Raw genomic sequence first — 26,269 nt, 5'->3', positions numbered from 1 at the left:
AAAAACCTTCTGGTGAGTTAAGAAAAAGCAGCGCGCATTGAGAAATTGGCTCAGAAAAACACCATTATTTTTCAGCGAAGTTTTGGTGAGCGCGAAGAACACCTAAATATGCATAATAAAGATTAATTTTTTTTTCCTTATAACGCAGTAAATGGAAGTTTGATGGAATCCTGTAAGTTTTCATTTTTTTCAACTGACACACCGTCACCGAACCGGGCTCGAGGGTCGGAACGTCAGCCGGCTGAATCGGTCCCGCGCCCAGACACGGGCTCGGGGCTCGGTTGCAAAAGAAGCCAGGGGGGCGTGGGAGGGTGGCAGGGAGCTGGGTGAGGGGCTGTGGAAGGCATACAGAAGGCATCAGAAGCCTGCACTATGCATCAAATGTAGCCCGAGGGGTTCCCGATCACTACGCCTGCTCAGACCTGGGTGTGGTCCATACAGACCGTGTGGGGAAAGAGAACAAAGAACCTTGTCCTGCCTGACTGCCGTTTTGAGCTTCTTTTAAAGATAAAATTTAAGCATTGGCAATGCCATACCTTGTGCAAGCCTTCTGCATGATGGTGCTGCGGGGGAGACAATTGATTCGACATCATCGCATTACCCATGTCGGGTATATCGAGACAGGTGTTCGTACCTGCACCTGAGTGATGCAGACTGTGTCAGAAGGCTGCATTTCCGCAAAGAAGTTGAAACTGAGATCTGTGAGTTAGTAAAAGCAAACCTGCAACCTAGAAGCATCAGGAGGACTGCTTTTGTCAGTTGAAGTGAAGGTTACAGCTGCACTTTCATTCTATGCATCTGGATCGTTCCAAGCTACAACTGGGGATTTGTGCACCATTTCTCAACATGCAACACATATCTGCATTGGGCAGGTGACTGCTGCACTATACGCCTGGAGGAATGACTACATAAAGTTCCCCGTGACCACCCAGGCAATGCGTGACAGGGCTGGGGGCTTCTCCAGGATTGCTGGCTTCCCAAAGGTACAGGGCTGCATTGATTGTACCCACATTGCCTTGCGAGCACCTTTGGAGGATTCCGAGATATACAGGTACAGAAAAGGCTTTCACTCCATTAATGTGCAGCTCGTGTGTGATGGCATGCATCGCATCATGTCAGTCGATGCAAGATACCCTGGGAGCACCCATGATGTGTTCATCCTACACGAGAGCGCTATATCGGCCATGTTTCAGCAGTAGCCAGAGGGGCAGAGCTGGCTACTGAGAGATAAAGGATACGGCCTCGTCATCTGGCTTGTGATGCCCTTACGCGTAACCCGGAAGGAAGCTGACTGGGAATACAACATGTCGCACATTGCGACACGCAGCATAATAGAGAGGACCTTTGGCATCTTGAAACAGCGTTTCCAATACCTGGACCATTCCAGGGGCTACTTGCTATACTCCCCTGAGATTGTCGGCCAGTTCACTGTTGTCTGCTGTATGCTGCATAACTTAGCCATCATGAGGCAGCAGCAGCTGGTAGTAGAAGACCCACCTGCGGTGAGAGTGGCTGATGATGATGAGGAAGATGCAGATGACGAAGAGGAGGACGAGGAAGCCATGCAATTACCTGAACCCGGAGCATGACGGTGGAGGAGGGCGGGCCGTCGTGCCCCTTTAACGGTTGCTCGAGCCTTGCGCCAGCAGCTTATCCGTGAACGCTTTGCCACCTGAAGGCTCAGCGGCAACTATTCCACATGGACCATGTTTACTGTTTGGACATGTTCCATAATGTTGTGTCGTGTTAATGGAACAAATAATGAAATTATTATTCTTTAGTTCAAAAAGTTGTGTTAATAATCGAACAAATAATGGAAATGATTCAGTTATAATTTAAAATATATTTTATTCAAAAATTTAACAAACATTTGTTTGTACTTAACTTTAACAAACATATTCTGGTATCAAACTTTAAAATTTTCACTTCAGATCACTTACAAACTCTTAGATCACTTAAAAACTTTAAGATCACTTACTAACTTTTACTAACTTGTAAATTTACATAACTTACAAAACTTTTAATTTGAGAACTATTACAACAGTAACAACAATAATAATAACAACAGCAGTAGCAGCAAAGAAAGGCTGCACCCATCTCTCCTCCACCTTATTCTGAGACCGCCCGCTGCGCTTGATGACTCCATGCCTGTCCGCAGGCGGTGGCACAGTGTTTCTCGGGTAGGTACCAAGCTTACTCTTTCGAGCATCTTGGGTAATGCGCACTTCTTGGTGGGAGGGTGGGTGCAGCTGGTAATGTGGAGGGCCCGGCTTTGGGCTCTTCAGAGGCTGGTCTGGGGATTGGAATGGGAGCGGCAGTTGATTCTGTCAATGGCGCGGGGTCTGAGCGTGCTCCCTTATTGCAGTAGCTAACTCCAAAATTCCCTCCCTCATGTGTCCTGACAGTGTCTCAACTACCTCCAAAATTCCCTCCCTCATGTGCCCTGACAGTGTCTCAACTACCTCCAACATTCCCTCCCTCATGTTTACCGACAGTGTCTCACCTACCTGTGAAATTCCCTCCCTCATGTGCACTGACATTGTTTCTATTGAGACATTCCTTATCTCATGTTCCCGGATAGTGTTCCCATTTCTCGTTGCTGTTACTTCTCCCGACAGTCCAGATACCTCATCACCCACCCCACATGATGGTGTCCAGGAGTGATTGAGTAAGGTCAATGCTCGCCAGACATCATCTGAACCACATCTGTCAGATCCTGCACCTCAGGGAGCGCTGTCGAGCTCTCCTTCCCCTCCTCACCCTGGGTGTGGCTCACTGCATCCCACTGGGACCTGCAGCTTCGGACAGTGGGAAACCATGGAATGTCCCAGCAACACTCAAACCACTACTCAGGAAAGGGCCTGGCAGATCAATAGGCGGCACCTGCACCTCCTCCAAAGTGAGTACAATAGTGGGGACTTCATCCATCCCCTCCCCCTCCCCCCGCCCCATGCTGTTGGTCTGGAAGGTGGGATTGGAAGATGTTCTCCTCTTCAGGCTCGTCATCATCTGAATCTTCTTCTGCATCGTCAGGGTTGGCCTCAATTCTGCAAAATATAACAGAACAGACAAATGGTTAGCAGCAGAGGAGGGGGCAGGGTGGGTGGTATGAGTAGGCTCACACAGCGCAGGCAGCAGGCTCATTTGAAGGACCACGATGAATCAACCGCACATTGCATCAACCGAAGCGTAGCTGACGGAGGCATCCCCAGGAACTGAAGCATGGCTAGCCTGCGCAGTACTTAACATTTAGCAAAGCCAGACTGTAGAATTTGCAGGACTTACCCTCTCCCTCGAGTGTGGGCCCAGCTTGTGCAGTGGTGGTTGCTTTTCTCCAGGCAGGACCCATCTCTCTTCCAAGGGTGTAAGTGGCTGCAGATTTGCCGGGCCTCCTCCTGTTCGAGTTCTTTATCGTTTGTTGTGTGCCACTTTCCTCTGCAAAGATGAAAATATAACTTTTTAGAGAGGGTGTCTTTCTGCTGGGTGGGACATTTATAATTGCAATTCCATTGAAAAATGAAAATATTACTTACACTAACTACTTGACCAAGGTCCTGCCACTTCTTTTTGCACTGGCCACCAGATCTCGGGGTGGTCACCATTGCACAAGTTCATCTGCAAGTTGGTTCCAGTGTTTCTTCATTTCTTTTGGTGGAACTTTCATGTGACCCACTGGTGTCCAGCTCATGCCATCTGGCCTTAATCACAGTAACTAGTGCCTCCACTTCATCCTGTGAGAAATTCTTGATCCTTGCGCCGTGTTGCATCTTGTATTGCAGCTCCGATTTTTCCAATGAGAATTAAAATCCTCGCACACAAGTGGCTCTTTAAAAATGGATGAATGGAGACTGGGAGCTGAACTGGGCATGTGCGCCCATAGCAATGATGTCAAAAATGTCCTCTTTTTTTTGCGCATGCGCAGAAGAGGCAGCATTGTTTTTTTCGGTGCATTCAGTAGGCTCCATCCCTCGAGGTGACAGGACAGGCTGCCCGGCGCCAATTAAAGAAAAGAACAGGGAAACTTGGCACATTTATTTTTGGAGCAGTTGTGGCTTAGAAAAACGGGCGTAAATCTAGCAATACGCCAAAAACCGGCTTTGGGCAAAATTGAGTCCTAGGTTTCCATGGGCTGGATGCTTAGATGAGAATGGAGTGTTAAAGGGACAACATTTTAGATAAATGGCTGAGATTTGTATTAGAACGCATAAGTGTGCATACATGGTCCATGTCTGTTACCTCAGTGTTTTTAAATGCGTTACTGTAAATAGTCAATCTCTCTGGTGTCTTTTTTCACAGCACACCATTGACCAATGTATAGTAAATCTCTAGCGATGTGAGGCCTGCAAGAGTGTAAGGTCTACAAGCAGGTAGCGAGAGACGAGGTTAGAAGAACTTGGGATGCTCACTGAGTGAAAGACCACTGTAAAATCATAACAAAGAGTTGGCAATTCTATCAGCTCCTTCTGAGAAGTTTCAACAATACTGGGAGTTTGGTGGGCCGGGCTCTGATGCACATGTCTTGGTCCCACGTCTTCTGAGCCACAGACAACTCAAGCACTGACCGCAGATTGGATCCCAGTTTTTCTGTGTGGCTCACCTATACAAAAAATGACCAGGTTGCGAATATGCATGAGTTGCACAATGAGAACGGGCACCAAGCTGGAATTCGGTCTTTGGTCCTTGTGATTGGAAGTCGAGTACCTGATCATGTTGAAGCAAAGAAGGCCATGAAAGGCCTGTTTTACAAGACGCCATAGTTAGTGCTTCCCGCCGTGCCTTAGAGTTAACAAACCCAAACTGTGGTTTATTTGTGTGCTTCTGTATTTGTTAAACTGCATAGAATTACATAAAATCTACCACACAGAAACAGGCCTTTTGGACAACTGGTCGATGCTGGTGTTTACTCACACCAGCCCCCTCCCACCCTAATTACCTCTTCCCACCCTGTCCCCATATCCCTCCATTCCCTCTTCCCTAGTGTGTGAATCAATCCTCCCCTTAACTGCATCAATGCTCCCTACTTCAATCACCCAGTGTGGCAGTGAGTTCCACATTCTCACCACTCTGTAAAGATATTTCTCCTATCTGTTTTATTTGATCTGTTAGTGGCTATCTTATATTCACGTTGACTTGTTCTGGATTCACCCTCAGCTTCTCACAACTACACTATCCGCTTCATAATTTTAAAGACCTATCGAATCTCCTTCATTTTTTCATTTCCAGAGAAAAGAACCCAGTGTGCTCAGTCTTTCCTGATTTCTGGTCCTTGTAAATCTTTTCGTCCACTTTCTTCTATATCCTTTTTGTAGTAAGGAAACCAGAAATATAGTACTTCCAAGTGTGATCTAACCACGGTTCACAGGAACAGAGTGGGCCGTTCCGCTTGTTAATGGATATCATGATATTGCCTTTAACAGACCGCATAATAATTGGGAGTTTTTAAAAGGGCACAATCTTCATCAAAAAGAATTGGACAAGCATTTGCCATTCATGGAGAAGAAATGTGATGGTGCAAATCACAATGACACACTCGGCTCCTTCACTTCTAGTGTGAATAGCATGCTTTTCTGGCTTGTGTTGTGTATCAGCTTGGCTTTGTTGGTAGCTCTTCTCCCCTCTAAGTTAGAAACTTGGGCGTCTTTTATTTTGAGCAGATACAGAGCGATCTTCCAAATGATGTGTACTCCTGGCACGAAGTTTGCCTAATTGAGAAAGCGAGCAGTGGGGAAAGAATGCATTCCCAGTGGCCAAGGCACTGCATTTGGGACATCAGTTCTATTCTCCAGGGTGGCACTCAGTGCAGTTGAGGGAGTGCTGCACTGCCAGAGGGGCTGCATTTCAGAGAGAGGCCTGCTCTGGTGGATGTTAAAGTTCTAGCAGTGTTTGAAGAAGAGCAGGAAGCTTTCCTGGTGACCTGGCCAATATTCTTCCCTCAGCTGGAACAGTGTGCGAGGGATGGTGGATGCACAAGTTGTGAGGTTTTTGAAACTTCTGCTTTGACCCTGCACATACTCGATTCGGTGCCTCTGCGTCAGATTAGTGAAATGCTCCAAGAATTCCTGAGAGCAGAAAGCATCCATTAGGCCCGAGATGTATCACAGGCATGCTTTTCCCCACTGTACGCTTTCCCCATTGTGCATAGCTCTGGTTTCCGTACTACAAAAAGGATACTGAAGCACTGGAGAAAGTGAAGAAAATATTTACAGGCCGACTGAAGCACAGCCTAATGTCTAATCTAAAAGGCGGTGCTTTCAGCTCTGGAACTCCTCCCTGATCCTCTCCGCCTCTCTGCCTCTCTTTCCTCCTTTAAGACGCTCCTTTAAAGCTACCTCTTTGACCAAGCTTTTGGTCATCTGTCCTAATATCGCCTTTAAGTGGCTCGGTGGCAAATTTTATTTTGATAACGCTCCTGTGAAGCGCCTTGGGACACTTGACTACATTAAAGGCACTATATAAATGCAAGTTATTGTTCATCTCTAAGATTCCATGCAATGGTCCATTTTAAGTTGTGTATGGAAGGATAGGCAAACGGTAACATTATTCTAGTGGTGACTTAGTGGCTGGTGCTAACTTGTTGCCTTGTGGTATTGGCTCTACCTGTTTGGATGCTAGTGATGGATGGGTTCGAGGTTTTGAGAAGGTTTAGAAGTCTGTACATTCAATTGTGCAAAAGGACCATAACATGTGAGCTATAGCTTTCGGCTTCGCTCTTGTGCATCAGCCAGTCTGCCTATGCTGGAATCTTTTTGTAGTTGAGCTTGCACTGGTGTAACCCAATCCTTTCAGTGCATCCCAATATCTCCAACACGCCATGTTGGATGCGTTTTGAATTGGTATGTCCCAAATACTTAATTCAAACTCCTTCCCTATCTCCGTTAAAGGATGTGCACACTCAGTTCCCTGCCAGCCAACACATTTGGCAACACGCTGGAAATACATAACCCATTGCTGGAGTGTAAAAATACCCAGCTCCCATTTGTTGCCAATATGAGGCTCAAGGTCGTAAAGCTGCCTCATTGCCTCTGGCAAGCAGTGGACTGAGTCCAGCCACACATACATTATCTCTGTCCTTCAGTTATTGTGCTAACTAACCTATATTTCATTTTTCTTTTCCAAGGGCCAATGACGATGTCCAAAAACACTGCATTGTCTGCGCTGTCCTATCAGAAGGACGGTTCGATTGGGGGAATCACCAATCCTAACGAAGTGTTTTGTTCTGTTCCTGGTCGGCTCTCACTCCTGAGTTCTACATCCAAGTACAAAGTGACAGTGGCAGAGGTTCAGAGACGCTTGTCCCCACCGGAGTGTCTCAACGCATCCCTTCTCGGGGGTGTCCTGCGGAGGTGAGTGCACCAACTGCAGATGAAAGTTTGATAACGCTCCTGTGAAGCGCTTTGGGATGTTTGACTACATTAAAGGCGCTATATATTCATTAATTCATTCCTTTTGCCGGGGTGGGGGGGCTAGGTTTATAACAAGATTGTGGGCCTGCAATAATACAAACTGGTAAAATAAATGCATGTGCATAGTACTGCAACGTCTTGAAGCAAATTATTTTTGGAACTCATTCAGTGAGTTGCTTTTGTTGGAATGTAGTAACTGTTATATAAAGAAGACACTACGATATGTGTGCGCACTAGGTCCGTGCAGCAGAGCTGGTCTCCAGTCATCTTGGTTAACTCTTGCCACTGGACCAAGACCTAGCTCTGCCAAGCCCGTGTGGTGGCTGGTGTGCAACGGCCACCCCAAGTTAAAAAAATCCACGCACAGGCATCTTCCACCCTTCAGGATGTAGTTTGGGATCTGGAGTATTAGGCCCTTCATTGAAACACCTGTGAACTCATCCCTTTTCAGTGTGGAAGCAAGTCATCCTCCTTTTGAGGGACTGCCTATGATGATGATAAAGAAGAAATAAAGACTTGCATTTATATAGTGCCCTTTATGGCCTCAGGACATCCCACAGCGCTTTACAGCCAATGAAGTATTTTTGAAGTGTCGTAATGTAGGTGAACGTGGCAGGCACTTTGTGCACAGCAAGCTCCCACAAACAGCACCAACAGCAATGAGATAAATGACAGGATAATCTGTTTTGGTGATGTTGGTTGAGGGATAAATATTGAGCAGAGCTCCCACGCTCTTCTTTGAATAGAGCCATGGGATCTTTTACATCCATCCGAAAGACAGCAAGGTGTGGGGTAAGAAGGTGTGTGACAAATTACCACACCTGGGGACTCGGGAATGGCCCTCTGTGTCGCCATGGTGCTGTTGAGGACGCCGCACATTTACCGAATTGTTGTTTATTTCATGCTGGTCTACCAGAAGAACTTTCCAGAACCCACAATATTGACCTAAGGCTGCTGAATGGCTGAAACATGCGTGATATCTACCTAAGCGCCTAGACACTTTGCAACAGTTTTGACTTATCTTCTTACAGAGAAGTTGTGTTAAACATGTATAGAATCTTGGTTAGACCACACTTAGAGTTCTGGTACACAGTTCTGGTCTCCATATTACAAAAAGAACATGGAGATACTGGAGAAGGTGTAAAAGAGATTTCAAGGATGATCCCAGAACTGAGAAGTTATAACGATCAGGATATACTGAGCAGGCTGGGGCTGTTTGCTGTAGAAACAAGCAGGCTGAGGGGTGACCTAATATGAAGGAGTTCGATAGGGTAGACATAAAGAAGATGTTTTTACTTGTGGGGGGGGGGGGGGGGCCAAAACTGGGAACCATGAATATAAGATAGTCATTAATAAATCCAATCGAGAATTTAGGAGAAACTTCTTTACCCAGAGAGTGGTAAGAATGTGGAGCTTGGTACCGCATGGAATAATTGAGGTGAATAGTATCGATGCATTTAATGGGAAGCTGGATAAACACATGAGGGAGAAAAGAACAGAAGGATATGTTGACAGGGTGAGATGGATGTGGGAGGAGGCCTGTGTGGAGCATAAACACCGGCATAGACCCGTTGGGCCTGAAAAGCTGCTTTCTGTGCTGTGCATTCTATGTAATTTATAGATTGCATTTTCAACTTTTCCCAATCTTTATTGTATCATTTGCAAATAATATATACCCATCAATTGGACCTCTTTGAAGAAATTGAGTACAAATAAGTAATGACTCTCTGAGTAATCCCAGCCTCTGTCTTCTGCGCTTTGTATGAAGTTTCTCTTTGCTCAGACACAGCAGTACAGTGAGTTTATCTGTATTGATTGTGATACCACAGTTGCTCTCAGTACCTGGACTAAGGGGCAGGAGAATTAGCCAGGGTTTGTGCTCCTGGACGCTGTCCAGTAACTCCTGCTGGAAAGTGTATGTGTGCGGAGGCTCGCTGAGTCGAGTGGTGCCTTCCATGATATAGTAGCCAACTAGCACTCACCGTCCCGGCTCATGCCTGAAGAGTGATCATGTGTGTGAGCTCCTGCACAGCTCCTGATGCTATGGAACTGTGCCCGAGCAAGAGTTAGCACCCTCAGGAGAGGTGGTGAATGGTGCCCATGGACCTAGTAGGAGTCTGAGCCTTCAGCTGAATTTTTTTATTATTAATTCACGGGATGTGGGCATTGCTGGTGAGGCCGGCATTTATTGCCCATCCCAAATTGCCCCTGAGAAGGTGGTGGTGAGCCGCTGCCTTGAACCGCTGCAGTCCGTGTGGTGAAGGTGCTCCCACAGTGCTGTTAGGGAGGGAGTTCCAGGATTTTGACCCAGTGACGATGAAGGAACGGTGATATATTTCCAAGTCAGGATGGTGTGTGACTTGGAGGTGGTGGTGTTCCCATGCGCCTACTACCCTTGTCCTTCTAGGCGGTAGAGGTCGCCGGTTTGGGAGGTGCTCTCTGGTTGCATGCTGTGGTTTTGCAAGGACTTTGTGTCACTAATTGTCTCCATCCAGCATTCTATACATTACTGCCCATGCATTCATAGATTTGAAGCATGTGCCAAAAGCATTCATTTAAGTTAGAACTAAGTTCTAACACAATGCCCTTGCTCCCTGTAATTTTGTGAGTGTTTCTCTGTGGTTTTGGGAGGCTCTGCAAATAATCCATGTGTTTGTCAGCCAGGTGCTATCCAATGGCTCTTTGTCCCAAATGGCTCATCTTTTCCAAAGACTGCAAATTCATTTCTAAATTTTGCTTCATTATACTTGTAAATGCCCCAGATAGCTCCCCAGAGCCAGTCCTGATTCTGGGTACTGTTGACCCTAGATCAGGGGGTCCACAAACTGTGGTACACGTGCTCCTGGGGGTAAGCGAGACATCTTTGTGGGGGAGGGGGTACAGAGGAGAAATTGTCTAATGTTGGATTTTATTTATTCATTTTATTCATTTTGATACTGGGCTACTGAGACGAAGCTTTAAAACTCTGGGAATTTGTTATATAATGTCGCTAATTTACTTCAAGATGCAGCAATGAGAGCAGAGATACAGAGAGATGATGATGTACAGAGCCATCACCTCTGATCACCATACAAGTTCTGCACCAGCTCAGGTGATGTCTGTGTGCATTGCTGTAGGTCTGAGGCCTGTTAATCTCATTGTGGAGGTGCATAACACAGTTAAAAGTATGTAAAGCCATTTTGCCATTGCCCAGAGAGCTGCCCTGGACCTGTGTGGTGTGTCTTTGGTTCTCTGTTCAATAGTCAAGTGGACAGAAGACTCTAGATTGCAGAATCTTCACCAGCCTCTGATTTTGACCAACAGTGGGCTTTAATCCAACTAAAGTTCAATTTGAAATGCAAATACCGTGTAAGTGGGTAAGCTAGCTTAATTGTGATGGTAGTGAAATGTAAGGGCTAGATATTCAGCTCGGGCAGTAACACAAAGCGGGCGGTATTGGATTGCCGCCCGATATACACAGCATCTGCTGTTCAGTTTAATTGCAATCAATGGACCCGACGATCATGTGTTGCGTATAACAGGTGGCCGTACTGGTACCGCCAGCTTTGCCCCACCGCCCGAGATGAATATCTAGATCTTAATCTTTTAGCTCTGTCTTTAAATTCTCACAATAACCACCTGGTCACATTGGCTATTATGGGGGTGGAATTGATCTGTGTCAATCGAGCTCACAGTGAACCACCAATGGTTTTACACAGGGTACAAGTTGTATTTTCTTTCTATTGTGGAACAGAAAATAAGGGCACTGTGTAAATTGGCTCTGGGCTGCCGATTCACTATTTACGGTACTGGTGCAGACCAATTTCACCCGCTCAGGAGGGTGGAGGATGGGAGGCCGACCAGGAGTGCGTTGGAATAGTCAAATCTAGAGGTAACAAAGAAATGGATACAGTTTCAGCAACAGATGAGCTGAGGCAATGGCAGAGTCGAGGGAAATTATGGAGGTGGAAGTAGGCGGTCTTAGTGATGGCACGGAAATGTGGTCAGAAGCTCATCTCGGGGTCAACTACACCACCAAGGATGCAAACCGTCTGGTTCAGCATTAGACAGTTGCCAGGAAGGGCGATGGAATCGGTGGCGGGGACCGAAAGGCTTCAGTCTTCAGAAAGCAAGTTGTGAGGAGGACACAAAAAAATCTACAAAGGGATATAGACAGGCTAAGTGAGCGGGCAAAAATTTGGCAGATGGAGTATAATGTGGGTAAATGTGAGGTTATTCACTTTGGCAGAAATAATAGAAAAGCAAATTATAATTTAAATGGAGAAAAATTGCAAAGTGCTGCAGTACAGAGGTACCCAGGGTCCTTGTGCATGAAACACAAAAGGTTAGTATGCAGATACAGCAAGTAATCAGGAAGGCAAAAGGAATGTTGGCCATTTATTGCAAGGACAATAGAGTATAAAAGCAGGGAAGTCCTGCTACAACTGTACAGGGTATGGGTGAGGCCACACCTGGAGTACTGTATACAGTTTTGGTCTTCGTATTTAAGGAAGGATATACTTGCATTGGAGGCTGTTCAGCGAAGGTTCACTAGATTGATTCCGGGGATGAGGGGGTTGACTATTATGAGGATAGGTTGAGTAGGTTGGACCCCAACACGTTGGAGTTCAGAAAAATGAGAGGCGATCTTATCGAAACATAAGATAGTGAGGGGGCTCGACAAGATGGATGTCGAGAGGATATTTCCAATCATAAGGGAAACTACAACTAGGGGACATAGTCTCAGAATAATGGACTGCCCATTTAAAACTGAGATGAGGAGAAATTTCTTCTGAGGGTTGTAAATCTGTGGAATTCTCTGCCCCAGAGAGCTGTGGAAGTTGGGTCATTCAATATATTTACGGCGGAGATCGACAGATTTTTGAGCGATCAGGGAATAAAGGGTTATGAGGAGGGGGCAGAGAAGTGGAGCTGAGTCGATGATCAGATCAGCCATGATCTTATTGAATGGCGGAGTAGGCTCAAGGAGCAAAATGGCCTACTCCTCCTCCTATTTCTTATGTTCTTATGTTCTCAACGTTTAGTTGGAGGAAGTTTCTGCTCGTCCAATACTGGCTATCGGACAAGCATGTGCGACAAATTCGAGACAGTGGAGGGGTTGATTCGGGCTGAATTAGTTGGGCTTTGAGGGGTGGATCAGCAGGCCTAGGAGGCCACAATGCAGCCACCCCCCAGCTCCATGTGCAGGTGATATATAAATGCTGAAAAAAAAACAAGAGTTCAATCAACAAAACAGATGTGGGCAAATTATTCACTGTTGTCGCGGGTTCAAATCCCAAGGGACGCACAATAAGAATGAAAAGGTCAGGAGATAATGAAGAATGAAGAAGAAAGCTGTGGACTGCAGGAAGATATCAATGAAATGTCGGGTGGACAGAACAATGGCAAATGAAATTCAATCCGGAGAAGTGTGAGGTAATGCATTCGGGGAAGGCATACATTTCTATGATTCTATGAGAGGGAATTATCTTCATAGAGTTATGAAATAAGTTAGCAGGTAAGATTGTTGAACCACACTTAAGTCTGTTCGAATGGCAATTAAATGCTGGCAGGAAAGGTGGGGTTGATGTATGTTAAAAGGGAACGGGCCTTGTCCTGTTAGATTTCCAATGTTGTTATTCACTGCCAGCAAGAGATGTTTGTTTAAAGGAAGTATTTTACTTATGAAACATGTGCGGTATTTACAAAATTGATAGGGCAAGCAGAAAACGTAAATTGATCTATCATTTAATCTCTTGACTTTTGGGGGAATTTCCTATTTGAAGTTCAAAGAATTCTGAGCCAGAAAAAGCTTCTTGGCTGATTGAGAAAGTCATAAGGAAAGATCAGAGACAAGGGCAGGTAACACACTGCACTGTGGGGAAACCGGATACAGGGCTGGATTAGGCTCGGCCCCGGCTGGTGTCTGAGATTGTCTGCGGGTTCTTCGCATCTGTTTGGCATATAAATTTCAGAAAATGGGGATCTATCGGTGGCAGCAGAAGGCATGGCTGAGGTACTAAACAAATACTTTGCATCGATGTTTACCAAGGAAGAGGACTTTGCCAAAGCCATGGTAAACGGGGAAGTTGCCAGGATACTGGATGAGATAAAAATAGATAAAGAGGAGGTACTAGATCGGCTAAGAGGAGATTAGATAGAGGCGCTTAAAATCGTGAAGGATTGAGATAAATAAAGGGAAATTGTTTCCAATGGCTGAAGGGTTGATATTGAGAGGGCACAGATTTAATATGATTGGCAAAAGAACCCGAGGTGACATGGGGAAAATAATTTAACACAGCGAGTGGTTAGGATTTGGAATGCACTGCCTGATCGCTTGGTGGATAAAGATTCAATAGTCGCCTTTAAATAGGAATTGGATAAATATTTGATGGAGAAAAAATTGCAGGTATCTGGGGAAAGAGCGGGGGAGGGGGGCGGACTGGATTGCTCCTCGAAAGAGCCACGCACTCGATGGACCGAATGGCTGCCTTCTGTGCTGTACTATTCTACGATTCTATGAAAACAGGATCTCTGTCCAAAACTTACTCTCCTTGTTGATATTTTGACATCGTTAATGCAATTTTAAAAATGAGAGACCTTAATTTATTCACTCTAGTGATCACGAATCTTTAATCAATTGAACTCTGCTCTTTCAGTTATGTAAGGTCATCATCATCATCGTCATAGGCAGTCCCTCGGAATCGAGGAAGACTGTTACAATGAGTCCTTAGGTAGCTGAACAGTCCAATACGAGAACCACAGTCCCTGTCACAGGTGAGACAGATAGTCATTGAGGGAAAGGGTGAAGATAAGGGGAAAGGTCATAATAAGAACATAAGAAATAGGAGTAGGCCATACGGCCCCTTGAGCCTGCTCCGCCATTTAATGCGATCATGGCTGAGCTGATCATAGACTCACTGTACCTTTCACACTGAAATATGGCACAACCGTTTCACACAATGGATACGGTCAGGAACCATCACGGCGGAATCAGACTGCTGAGTGGGGATACATTTTTTCAGATACTTTGAGTGTAAAGGAAGTTCCTCAGAAACCTCTCAAAGGGCTTCACACAATGCATTACTTTGAGCTGCAGTACTTTCCAAGTAGACAAACTTCAAGAGTATTGGTTTCAAACTAAAGGCTTGTACTCCAGTATTTAAAAAAATATCCATCACATTTAGGAAACCTTAAATATAAGAAAGTCATTAATAAACCCAGTAAGGAATTCAGGAGAAACTTGTTTATTCAGAGAGTGTAGATAAACACATGGAGAAAGGAATAGGATATGCTGTTTCATTCTCCTTGTCTCTAATGGCAGCTGGTCATTATTCTGCCATTCACACCCTATCTTGCCTAATGTTTTTCTAACTCCTGCCATTACCATTTGAATTTGGGCCATCGTCCCTTTTGTCTCTCAAATCTCTCCTGCCTTCTACCCTATCACAGACTTTTCCTTTTGTTCTTTCCTCCCCTCCCCCTTTCAGTGCTTGTTAAGAATCTGTTCTTCCCGAACACTCTCCAGTTCTGACGAAGGGTTATCAACCTAAAATGTTAACTCTGCTTCCTCTCCACAGACCCGTTGAGATTTCCAGCATTTTCTGTTTTTATTCCAGATTCCAGCATCCGCAGTATTTTTGCTTTTGGAATAGGATATGCTGATTGGGTGAGATGAATTAAGGTGGGAGGAGGCTCATGTGGAGCATTGACCTGTTGGGTCAAATGGCCTGTTTCTGTGCTGTAAAATCCTAGGACCAGGAGCCCAGGGCTGAGTTCCCTCTCCATAGTACAGAGTCCTTGAGATCAACTTTAGCATTCCTAATGGAGATCAACCAGTGACATACAGGATCTTCCTAGGCTTGTGTAGTGAAGCGCTGCATCATATGGAAGCTTTTCTTTCTGGGCCAATCCCTGCCAATCTAGTGTCCATGACTAAACTTGCATTCTCAGATTTTGAATTGAAATGTTGAACCTGTTGACGGGATGATACTGTTGCTGTGCCTTGTATTGACTGCTCCGGCTCTGAATTCTGGGGTGACCTCCAGCAGGAGACTCACATCTGGTGGATGTGGGTGCCCCATCATCCTATGGGTTGTGGGTGCCTATAAAACCCTCCCTCAGTACAGGACTAATCTCCCTATCAACTGGTATAAAGAAAGAAAGACTTGGATTTATATGGCGCCTTTCACGACCACTGGACATCTCAATGCGCTTTACAGCCAATGAAGTACTTTTGGAATGTAGTCACTGTTGTAATGTGGGAAATGCAGCAGCCAATTTGCGCACAGCAAGCTCCCACAAACAGCAATGTGATAATGACCAGATAATCTGTTTTTTTTATTATGGTGATTGAGGGATAAATATTGGCCAGGACACCAGGATAACTCCCCTGCTCTTCAAAATAGTGCCATAGGATTTTTTACATCCACCTGAGAGGGCAGACGGGGCCTCGGTTTAACATCTCAGCTGAAAGGCAGCACCTCTGACAGTACAGTGCTCCCTCAGCACTGTACTGGGAGTGTAAGCCTAGATTTCTTTGTGCTCGGGTCCCTGGCATAGGACTTGGAACTCACAACCTTCTGACTCAGAGGCGAGGGTGCTGCCCACTGAGGCACAGCTGGTTATAAAGATGGTTATGGCTACAGTAGGAGTGTTCACATCGTGACCTGTCAGTTAATCAGCCTGCGAATCCTTCCACCATCTTGCACCGTTCATCAAGGGAAGAGTGTGAAGTAGCGGAAATAACATCAATCGAATAGCTTGGCTCCTCTAGTGAGATAAATCTGCCTGCCCCTTAAACTGCTGCACAATTTCGGATCTTGCAGATGTTTCCATGAACTGCCGTTAAGTGAGCCTGGCCCAGTTTGGTGGTGGGGCAGTCAGGCGGTGGGGTAGTCCCGCCCTGGCGCGCGCACATCGGAATAGTGGTAGGGCGGAGGAATCTGAGCTCATCTCTCAACTGCCTTTCTCTTGTGATGCACCACACACTTTCGTACTTTAAAAGTAAACTTACGAATCGTTTTACCTCCAGGGCGAAGTCAAAAAATGGAGGAAGATCGTTACGGGAGAGGCTGGACAAAATAGGGTTAAACCTTCCCGCCGGGAGACGGAAAGCTGCCAATGTGACCCTGCTGACCTCTCTAGTTGAAGGTATGTCAGTTCCCCATCTCACCCTAATTGGACCAGAGACCCTGGGGTAATCTTTGTAATTGGACCAGAGACCCTGGGGTAATCTCTGTAATTGGACCAGAGACCCTTGGGTAATCTCTAATTGGACCAGAGACCCTGGGCTAATCTCTCTGTAATTGGACCAGAGAACCTGGAGTAATCTCTGTAATTGGACCAGAGACCCTGCGGTAATCTCTAATTGGACCAGAGACCCTCGGGTAATCTCTAATTGGACCAGAGACCCTGGGGTAATCTCTGTAATTGGACCAGAGACCCTGGGGTAATCTCTCTGTAATTGGACCAGAGACCCTGGGGCAATCTCTCTGTGCTGGAGATCCTAGGGTAATCGCTCTATAATTGGACCAGAGACCCTAAGGCAATCACTCTAATTGTACCAGAGACCCTGGGGTAATCACTCTATAATTGGACCAGAGACCCTGGATGAAATCTCTGTAATTGGACCAGAGACCCTGGTGCAATCTCTCTGTAATTGGACCAGAGACCCTGGGGTAATCTCTGTAATTGGACCAGGGACCCTGGGGCAATCTCTGTAATTGGACCAGAGACCCTGGGGCAATCTCTCTGTAATTGGACCAGAGACCCTGGGGCAATCTCTGTAATTGGACCAGGGACCCTGGGGCAATCTCTGTAATTGGACCAGGGACCCTGGGGCAATCTCTGTAATTGGACCAGAGACCCTGGGGTAATCTCTCTGTAATTGGACCAGAGACCCTGGGGCAATCTCTCTGTAATTGGACCAGAGACCCTGGGGTAATCTCTCTGTAATTGGACCAGAGACCCTGGGGTAATCTCTCTGTAATTGGACCAGAGACCCTGGGGCAATCTCTCTGTAATTGGACCAGAGACCCTGGGGTAATCTCTCTGTAATTGGACCAGAGACCCTGGGGTAATCTCTCTGTAATTGGACCAGAGACCCTTGGGTAATCTCTCTGTAATTGGACCAGAGACCCTGGGGCAATCTCTCTGTGCCGTGTGGTAAACACAATTCACCGGGGCGTTCCTTGGGGCGCTCCTGATCAGATCTCCTCACACGGTTTATCCAGGATTCCCATTGTAGTCCCAGTGGCCGATCAGAACCCCCACCCCCATCTCCCAAGCAAAGTCCCGCCAATTGGTTGTGAAGGAAGGGGCTTATGATTGTGCTACACACGGTGAGATGAGCAAAGTCCTCATGTTGGTTAGAACACCAAATGGGCGGTCTGATTTCAGAACAAGTACAGGGACGTTGAACCTGTAACACTTAAGGCCCCCAGATAGGTTCCATTTCCAACCCAAGAAATCCCCATTTGAAGATCCAAGCAGATCTGGTAACACTCGAATATTATAAACCAATGGGAGATGCCACCCAAAATAGAGAGTTTTGCACTCACCAGTCTGAATGTGATGTGATCACAATTTTAAGTTAATATAGATTGAGAAAAGGTTGCCCTTGTACATATGTCCCCTATCAACTCGACACCACCCATTTATAATCTCCTCTCACACATCCCCTTCTCATAGACTTCACCCTGTGGGGAGGTTATTTCCGTATCCTCACACTCCTCCCTTAGGGAATGGCGCAAGATGGTGGAAGGATTCGCAGGCTGGTTAACTGACGGGCCGCGATGTGAACACTCCTTCCAAGGCCGTAACCATCCTTATACCAGCCGATAGAGGGGGGGTTAGTCCTGTACAGCAGGAGGGGTTTATGGCTTCCCATATACAATGCCCACACCCACCAGATGAGAATTCCCGAGCCGTAAATCCGGTCTCCAGTCGCCGGGACTGTCGGGAATGTGGTTCGAACCCAGCCTCTTCTGACTCCGAGACGGGAATACTGCCACTGGGCCAAATGCTCGCACCAGCACCAGAATAGAATGTGAATTGTTATTAAAGGGCCTGCAGAAGCCCTCGTGTGGTTGTCACCCCTCCCCCGCCATCCATTGAGGTCGGTCGCATGGGTGCAGATGCTGCCAGCTCCGAGTTGCTAAATTCATGCAATGCTTTCCCCTTTAGGTGAAGCCGTGCACCTGGCCCGTGACTTCGGCTACGTGTGCGAGACGGAATTCCCTGCCAAGGCAGCCGCAGAGTACCTCACCCGGCAACACATAGACCGCAGCGAGTTCGGCAGCCGCAAGAACATGCTGCTCGCGGCAAAGTAAGTTTGACCGGTTGGCACTGCGCCCAAGGGGTGCCTCGGGTCTTGTGCACGACACTGGCAGTGGGGAAAGATGGGGCATTGGGGGGGGGGGGGAGCGGGGGAGATCAGCGATTGTCCTCGTTAATAATCCGGACATCCCTCCGTTACTCCACCGGCACCTTTGTGCTTTGGACGAACTGCAGGCTTTATAAACAGAGGCACAGAGTACAAAAGCAAGTTAATGTATAAGGACATAAAAATATAAGAAATAGGAGCAGGAGTAGGCCATTCGGCCCCTCGAGCCTGCTCCGCCATTTAGTACGATCATGGCTGATCTGATCATGGACTCAGGTCCACTTCGCTGCTCGCTCCCCATGACCCCTTATCCCCTTATCGTTTAAGAAACTGTCTATTTTTGTCTTAAATTTATTCAATGTCCCAGCTTCCACAGCTCTCTGAGGCAGCGAATTCCACAGATTTACAACCCTCTGAGTGAAGAAATTCCTCCTCATCTCAGTTTTAAATGGGCAGCCCCTTATTCTAAGATCATGCCCTCTAGTTCTAGTCTTCCCCCATCAGTGAAAACATCCTCTCTGCATCCACCGTGTCAAGCCCCCTTATAATCTTTTGCGTTTCGATAAGGTCACCTCTCAAGTTGTGCTGAACCTTTATAAAACCATGAATGTTTTTCATGGAGTAAATATCAAGAAACTGTTTCCAGTCAGTAAACAAATGACACAGATTTAAGATAATTGGCAAAACTGCCAGAGGGGAGTTGAGGAGAATTTTTTTTACGCAGCGAGTTATGACCTGGAATGCGCTGCCTGAAAGTGTGATGGAAACAGATTCAATAATGACTTTGCAAAGAGAATTAGATGTCTACTTGATGAGGAAAAATTTGCAGAGTCACGGGGAAAGAGCAGGGGGTGGCCCAGGTGACCATTTCTCTTAAATGGTACATTAGAAAAAGCAACATAGCCCCAAAGCGCCTCTGTCTTGGTGCTTGTGGTGGAGAAGGAATCGTGACCCATCGTGCTGGGATTTTACACATAGACAATTGGTGCCATTATGTTAAACATTGGCTGTCGGCCTTGGCTCAGTCAGAAGGTTATGGGTTCAAGCCCCATTCCAGAGACTTGAGCACATAATCCTGGCTGACATCCCCAGTGCAGTGCTGAGGGAGTGCTTTCAGATGGGACATTAAAGCAAGCCTGCTCTCTCAGGTGATGAAAAGAACCCATGGTCCCACTAATTATCTGGTTGTTTATCTCATTGCTGTTTGTGGGATCTTGCTGTAGATTACTGACTTTACTACATTACAACAGTGCCTATACTTCATTGGCTGTAAAGCTCTTGGGAACATCCTGAGGTTCTTCATTGGGCTGAGTTAGTTAGTTATCTCCAACAGCCTAACTCCCCTTACATACACTGTCTGAGATCTTACCCTCGCCCTGAGCCTGCTCTCTGCGGTGGGACCCAAATGAATGTTGAAGAATCGGGCATTGTGGAGACAAGAGACTAAAAGCTAATTGCCAGGAGGCATCTACTTCCATTGAAGTGTGAAGCATATTCCAAACGGTATGGGTTAAATAGCGGAAGACCTTCTCTATAAAGCGGACATGAATTTTATCCTAATGAGCATCTTTCACTTCGTTCTGTGCCAAGTAAGCGAAACTATTTGTTTCCCCTTGCTCCGGCTGCCTGTGCAGTTTTGCAGTTTGATGATGTGCATGCAGAGACCTGATTACAGCGACGTTGCTGGCAACATCTTTTACAAATTAAAATTATTCCTGACTCTTGAACTGGTTCAGTAATTCAATTATGTATGATCCTCTTCTTGGTTGTGACCTTTTGCATAGCCTTAAGTCAGCCAGTGTTGCCTGTGATCGCACGTGTACCCGCCTGTGTGTGTGCATGCCCATGTTTGTGTGTGTGTGCTCGCTTGTGTTTGTGCCCTCGTGTGTGTGTGTACTCGCTTGTGTTTGTACGTGTTTCTGCGCGCTCGTGTGTGTGTGTGTGTGTATACTTGCTTGTGTTTGTGCGCTCGTGTGTGTGTACTCGCTTGTGTTTGTAAATGTTTGTGCGCGCTCGTGTGTGTGTGTGTATACTCGCTTGTCTTTGTACGTGTTTGTGCTGGAGAGCAAATGATCTGATCTAGCAGCAATTTCTATCAAAGATGATACACTCGAGGGCTGTGGCTTGGACGAGGTGGGCTAATCTTGACTTTGTGCAATATTTGAAATGGATGACGGCGGATTGGTCGACCGTTTTGCATCCCTCCCCATTTTTATTGCGATTGACTTCAGTGGAAGATGGGGAGAGTGGTAAAACACGCTGCCGATCCACAATTGCCCATCCCACACTAGTGCACCGAGTCACAGTGACCCCCGGTGCACTGATACTTCGAGCAGTCAGTGATCAGGGTGACCCCCGGTGCACTGATACATCGTGCAGTCAGTGATTAGGGTGACCCCCGGTGCACTGATACTTCGAGCAGTCAGTGATTAGGGTGACCCCCGGTTTACTGATACATCGAGCAGTCAGTGATTAGGGTGACCCCCGGTGCACTGATACATCGTGCAGTCAGTGATTAGGGTGACCCCCGCTGCACTGATACTTCGAGCAGTCAGTGATTAGGGTGACCCCCGGTGCACTGATACTTCGAGCAGTCAGTGATCAGGGTGACCCCCGGTGCACTGATTCTTCGAGCAGTCAGTGATTAGGGTGACCCCCGGTGCACTGATACTTCGAGCAGTCAGTGATTAGGGTGACCCCCGGTGCACTGATACATCGTGCAGTCAGTGATTAGGGTGACCCCCGGTGCACTGATACTTCGAGCAGTCAGTGATTAGGGTGACCCCCGGTTTACTGATACTTCGAGCAGTCAGTGATCAGGGTGACCCCCGGTGCACTGATACTTCGAGCAGTCAGTGATTAGGGTGACCCCCGGTGCACTGATACTTCGAGCAGTCAGTGATTAGGGTGACCCCCGGTGCACTGATATTTCGAGCAGTCAGTGATTAGGGTGACCCCCGGTTTACTGATACTTCGAGCAGTCAGTGATTAGGGTGACCCCCGCTGCATTGATACTTCGAGCAGTCAGTGATCAGGTGCGGTGAGATTCTTGGGCTGACTTGTTGTGGGGGAAGTGCTGTCAGCTTGGTTTTGACAGATGGAGGCAGAGACAGGGTCCCTTCAGTGAAATCTGTCTCCAGCTGGAGAAGTTCTCACAGAAATAGACGGTGGCTGGATGTTGTTTTAAAGGGGCACACAGGCTGGATTCAGCAGGAAAGAAAGCATGGGGAGAGTATGAGCGAGGGTGTCAGAGTCCTGGGAATAGGTGGGAATATGAAAGGATTCTTCCTCACAAAAGGAGCAGCATTAAAATGAGAGCCGTGATGCTGCCTCACTGACTGCGTCAAATCACAGCACAGTACTGGCCCCACACATCTTCCAGAGAGAGTTGGTTCAGCTTGGTGCAGTGCCTTTAACCCTTTGTCAGCTCACTCTCTGTTCCCACCAAACCCACTTTAATTGGTTTTGGATATTGGCCCCTGCTTACAGTGCCTACATTCTGGTCAGTGACAGTACCAACCAAAGCTTCCCCTATTCTCCCACTTCTGCAAGAACATTTGTTCCCCCAAACCGTGTGGGGCAGGGGTGGTGCGAATGAACAGAGACGAATCAGTCTTTGCGTCAGTCGATGTTTCAGTAGACTCGTTTTGAGCGGTTCCAGACGGAGTGGGCAGTCTCTAATGAGCACAAAAGTCTGGCAACCCTGCAGGGCTGACAATCCAATCGCTGCTGCTCTCCGACCAACATGCACCCACTCCCTCTCTGCGTTGTCACAATGTTGGAGTTCGACAGGTTAATGCCTGAGTTAAAATTACTCCGAGAGGAACGTGTTAAACTGTGAGAACAGCACCATTCAATGCCGATGTTTGTATATAAGTGTTACTGGAGATAGGGGGTGGAGTTGTGCCATTATTGATATTAATGAGTGCACTAAACTGTTCATATGAGGTACTTCATTTAACAAAGCTCCTATCCATTTATAATGAGCAGATCACTAGCCTCGTTAAAATAGTGGGCTGGCGAATTGCACACATGCTGGTACACCCATTATCACACTGACTGATCTCAGCCCATGTTTGATCATTTATTGCGACAGGCTTCATGTCATCTTGATTCTGCTGGTCTGGAACTCCGGTTTGAATTTTCATTGCCCCTCCTAATCTCTTCTTTGACTCAGCATCTGTTTTTTTGCCTTGCATCTCTGAAGTACCTTGGAATGTTTTACGGCATTAATGGCATGGTATAGTTATTGTCATGGTTGGGGCCCCTGGTTTCTTGGTCTGAAGCCTTGGTTTGCTAAAAGAAAATAAAGAAAGACTTGCATTTATGTAGCGCCTTTCATGGCCTCAGGACATCCCAAAATGCTTTTCAGTCAATTTATTACTTTTGGAGTGTAGTCACTGTTGTAATGTGGGAAACGCGGCAGCCAATTTTCGCACAGCAAGCTCCCACAAACAGCAATGTGATAATGACTGGATCATCTGTTTTGTGATGTTGGTTGATGGATAAATATTGGCCAGGACACCGGGGTGGAGACTTCCCCTGTGCTTCTTCGAAATAGTGGAATGGGATCTTTTACACCCACCTCAGATGGCAGATGTAGCCTCGGCTTAACATCTCGCTCGAAAGACGTCACCTCTGACAGTGCAGCACAGCCTCAGTATTGGGAGTGTGAGTCATGGCCCTCTGAGACTGCAACCGACTGATCCAAGCTGACACTCAAAAAATGCCATGGGGCAGCTTTCAGTCTTCAGCACCTGGCCAGTAACCTCCCGGGAGGCATCGCTCGCCCTTTATAGAAGTGAATGGAATTGATATTTGACAGTTCTATAAAGTGAGGCAATAGGCTCAACTAGATTATCAGCCAGTCGGTGCAAGCGTGTGTCAGTGTTTGGGCTGGTGGGAAGGCCTGGGTTGATCAGGTTCAAATTAAAGACTGTAGCAAAGTTGAACTTAACCCACGTGGTTTACCCCAAAAATGAAATGCTTCCCCCACTTTTTTACTGACAGCTGCCTGTCAGCGGGATAGTGTATGCCTGAAGGGTCATGGAGTTTCGTGCTGTGGGTTTCATTGTTTAAACTAGGATATCCTGCGGAATCCATGTGGCCTTTAACCCTGGCCGGCACCACTGTGGTTTGGAAATTATAGGGTGTGTAATGACTACGTATCATTTTCTAGACTCTCCACTAATCAGTGGTTGGTTCATTATTTCAAACATCTGTTCCAATAAACAGCCGAGATTGTCAATGGGTCTTTGTGTCCTTGAGTTGTACAGGCGCTCACAGACTGCAGTTATACCGCTGGCTGTGTGTTGTTGCAACCCCCCCCCCCCAATAACTGAGCGCAGCACACTGATTGAACATGGGATCGTCATGGTCAATGGCAGACCTTCTAAATAATGCAATTATCGTTGGCAACCTGTTCCCACTGCTTAATCTTGCATGGCTGGCTGAACATCTTTTTTTTCTGTTCTGTCTCCAGGCAAATCTTCAAAGAGTTCACCGACATGCTGACCCAGGACCGGTCTCCCTTGGGCAACACCCGGCCCGGCCCAATCCTGGAACCGGGCATTCAGGGCTGCCTGACCCACTTCAGCCTCCTCACGCACGGTTTCGGGAGCCCGGCCATTTGTGCTGCCATGACCTCACTGCAGAATTACCTGAACGAGGCAGTGAAGACCCTGGACAAAATATACATGACTACTGGCAGTGGCCAGAGTCCACAGGACCACCCCAACAAAAGCGCAGAGAAAGAGGAAAAACACAGGAAATGAGCCACTGGCCACGAACTCGTGGACTTTACCCCTTTCCCCCTTTTGCATCAGGGGCAACCCGAACATCGTCAACTCCGCAACAACAACAATACCCCAAACTGGCACCCAAAGGTGCTGGCTCTTACCTCCTGCAGGGCCGTAGATCTGCATCACTCCTCTGTGATCAACCCTTTTATTCATATACCAAATATCAAATGCAACCGGCTCCTTCAAAGTGTAAACTCATTGTCACTAGGTTGCTGAGTGAGACCCCGGGCGGGTGGGCACTTTTGCCGGCGTGAGATTTGATGAAACAGCATAGCCTCCTTTACAGTGTTGATGGTATCGAGAGTATCACTATTCATCAGCTCGCCACAGGCCACAGCCCCAATTTACATCCCACTCCCGAACCCACGGAAAGCACCAACACACTTCACCACAGGAGCGATGGCACCGGGGTATGTGCCTACAGCTGCTGATGGCCTCCTGGTTTCAAACCTGCCATGTGGTGAGTGGGGCCTGAACACTAAAGGAATAGCAGTGAAACAAACACTGCAGGGCCAGTAGCTTTGTGAAACTGCAGGACCTATAGTCTTCACGGGCCTTTTCACTTGCACTGTGACTGCTGGGATAGCTGGCTCCCAGGAGCACTTCTTGCTGTCTCTCACTGGATCTCAAGAAAAACGGAGGGATTCCCAGCTCTTCCAATATCCCACAGCTGGGACAATATGATGGAAATCTCAAGGAAGATGTTAATACAAATCCGGGGGGGTGGGGGGAGGGGGGGGACTGGTTGAAAGACTACAAATGGTCCCCAGGCCTTACAATGGGTACCAATAATCAGACATAAGAAATAGGAGCAGGAGTCGGCCACCTGGCCACTCGAGCCTGTTCCGCCAGTCATGAGGCTGATCTGATCCTGGTCTCAACTCCACTTCCGTGCTCATTCCCTATAACCCTTCAACCCCTGTCACTCCCCTGCCCTTGCCCTGGGTCCTACTGCATTGCTGGTCCAGCTTGGAAACCAGTGCACCAATACCACACCTTGTCGAGTCATCACCATCTCAGACTGGATCCAGTTTTAGATGATAACACACTGTGGGTGTTACCTAGCAATACTTTCCAGTTGGGCCAAAGCTTGTAGATAAACCGTGCTGGAAAGGAGGCAATGGGTTTCCTGCTCTTGATCGCCAATGCCGAACCTCTAACGACCTGGTGATCATCTGAGCTTGGAAGGGGATAATGCAGGTTGAGCAGGTTGGACTTGTATTTTTGACAGGAGCCGGGAACAAACTGCTCAGAATGCCAATTGAATCTGATCGGCGCAGGTACAAAAGGAGGGTTTTTAGTCTTCAATGCTTCCTCAGATCTTCAGCTCACTGCACAAGGCAAAGGCCACTGGACTTGAACAATCCCAGTTGGGAACCTACTGCTGTGCTTTATTCAGGGACTCAAAACATTGTTTATTTTACATCTTAACTGCACATACAGCCCTTCACGAGGAGTTGGGAGTGTGTATCTGATGAGGTTCCGCCAACTCTGAGCTCAATCTAGACTCTCGTCAAACTAGGATTCCAAACGGGGGTCTGTACAAACAAACGTTAATTCTCTTCAGTTCCATCCCATTTTAAAGACATTTTTTGGCTAAAAAAGAAAAAGACTTGGATTTATATAGCGCCTTTCACGACCACCGGACGTCTCGGAAGCGCTTTACAGCCAATGAAGTACTTTTGGAGTGTGGTCACTGT

At 47.0% G+C, this 26,269-nt stretch overlaps 1 protein-coding gene across 1 annotated transcript in view; it reads left to right on the top strand.

Annotated features, from left to right (window-relative positions):
- The window catches only part of tfap2c (transcription factor AP-2 gamma (activating enhancer binding protein 2 gamma)), a 64,315-nt gene extending 39,064 nt beyond the window's left edge, over positions 1–25,251 (top strand). The window contains exons 4-7 of the mRNA XM_070894975.1: positions 7,118–7,343; positions 16,417–16,535; positions 18,570–18,711; positions 24,251–25,251. Of these exons, the coding sequence (XP_070751076.1) occupies positions 7,118–7,343; positions 16,417–16,535; positions 18,570–18,711; positions 24,251–24,542 (779 nt within the window). The 3' untranslated portion in view covers positions 24,543–25,251. The remainder of the gene's footprint in view (positions 1–7,117; positions 7,344–16,416; positions 16,536–18,569; positions 18,712–24,250) is intronic.
- Positions 25,252–26,269: the final 1,018 nt, after the last annotated feature.

The sequence above is a fragment of the Pristiophorus japonicus genome, chromosome 12 (assembly GCF_044704955.1).
Source record: "Pristiophorus japonicus isolate sPriJap1 chromosome 12, sPriJap1.hap1, whole genome shotgun sequence".
NCBI lineage: Eukaryota > Metazoa > Chordata > Chondrichthyes > Pristiophoridae > Pristiophorus > Pristiophorus japonicus.
The sequence above is the reverse complement of the archived record's forward strand: the minus strand, read 5'-3'. Positions and strand labels throughout refer to the sequence as shown.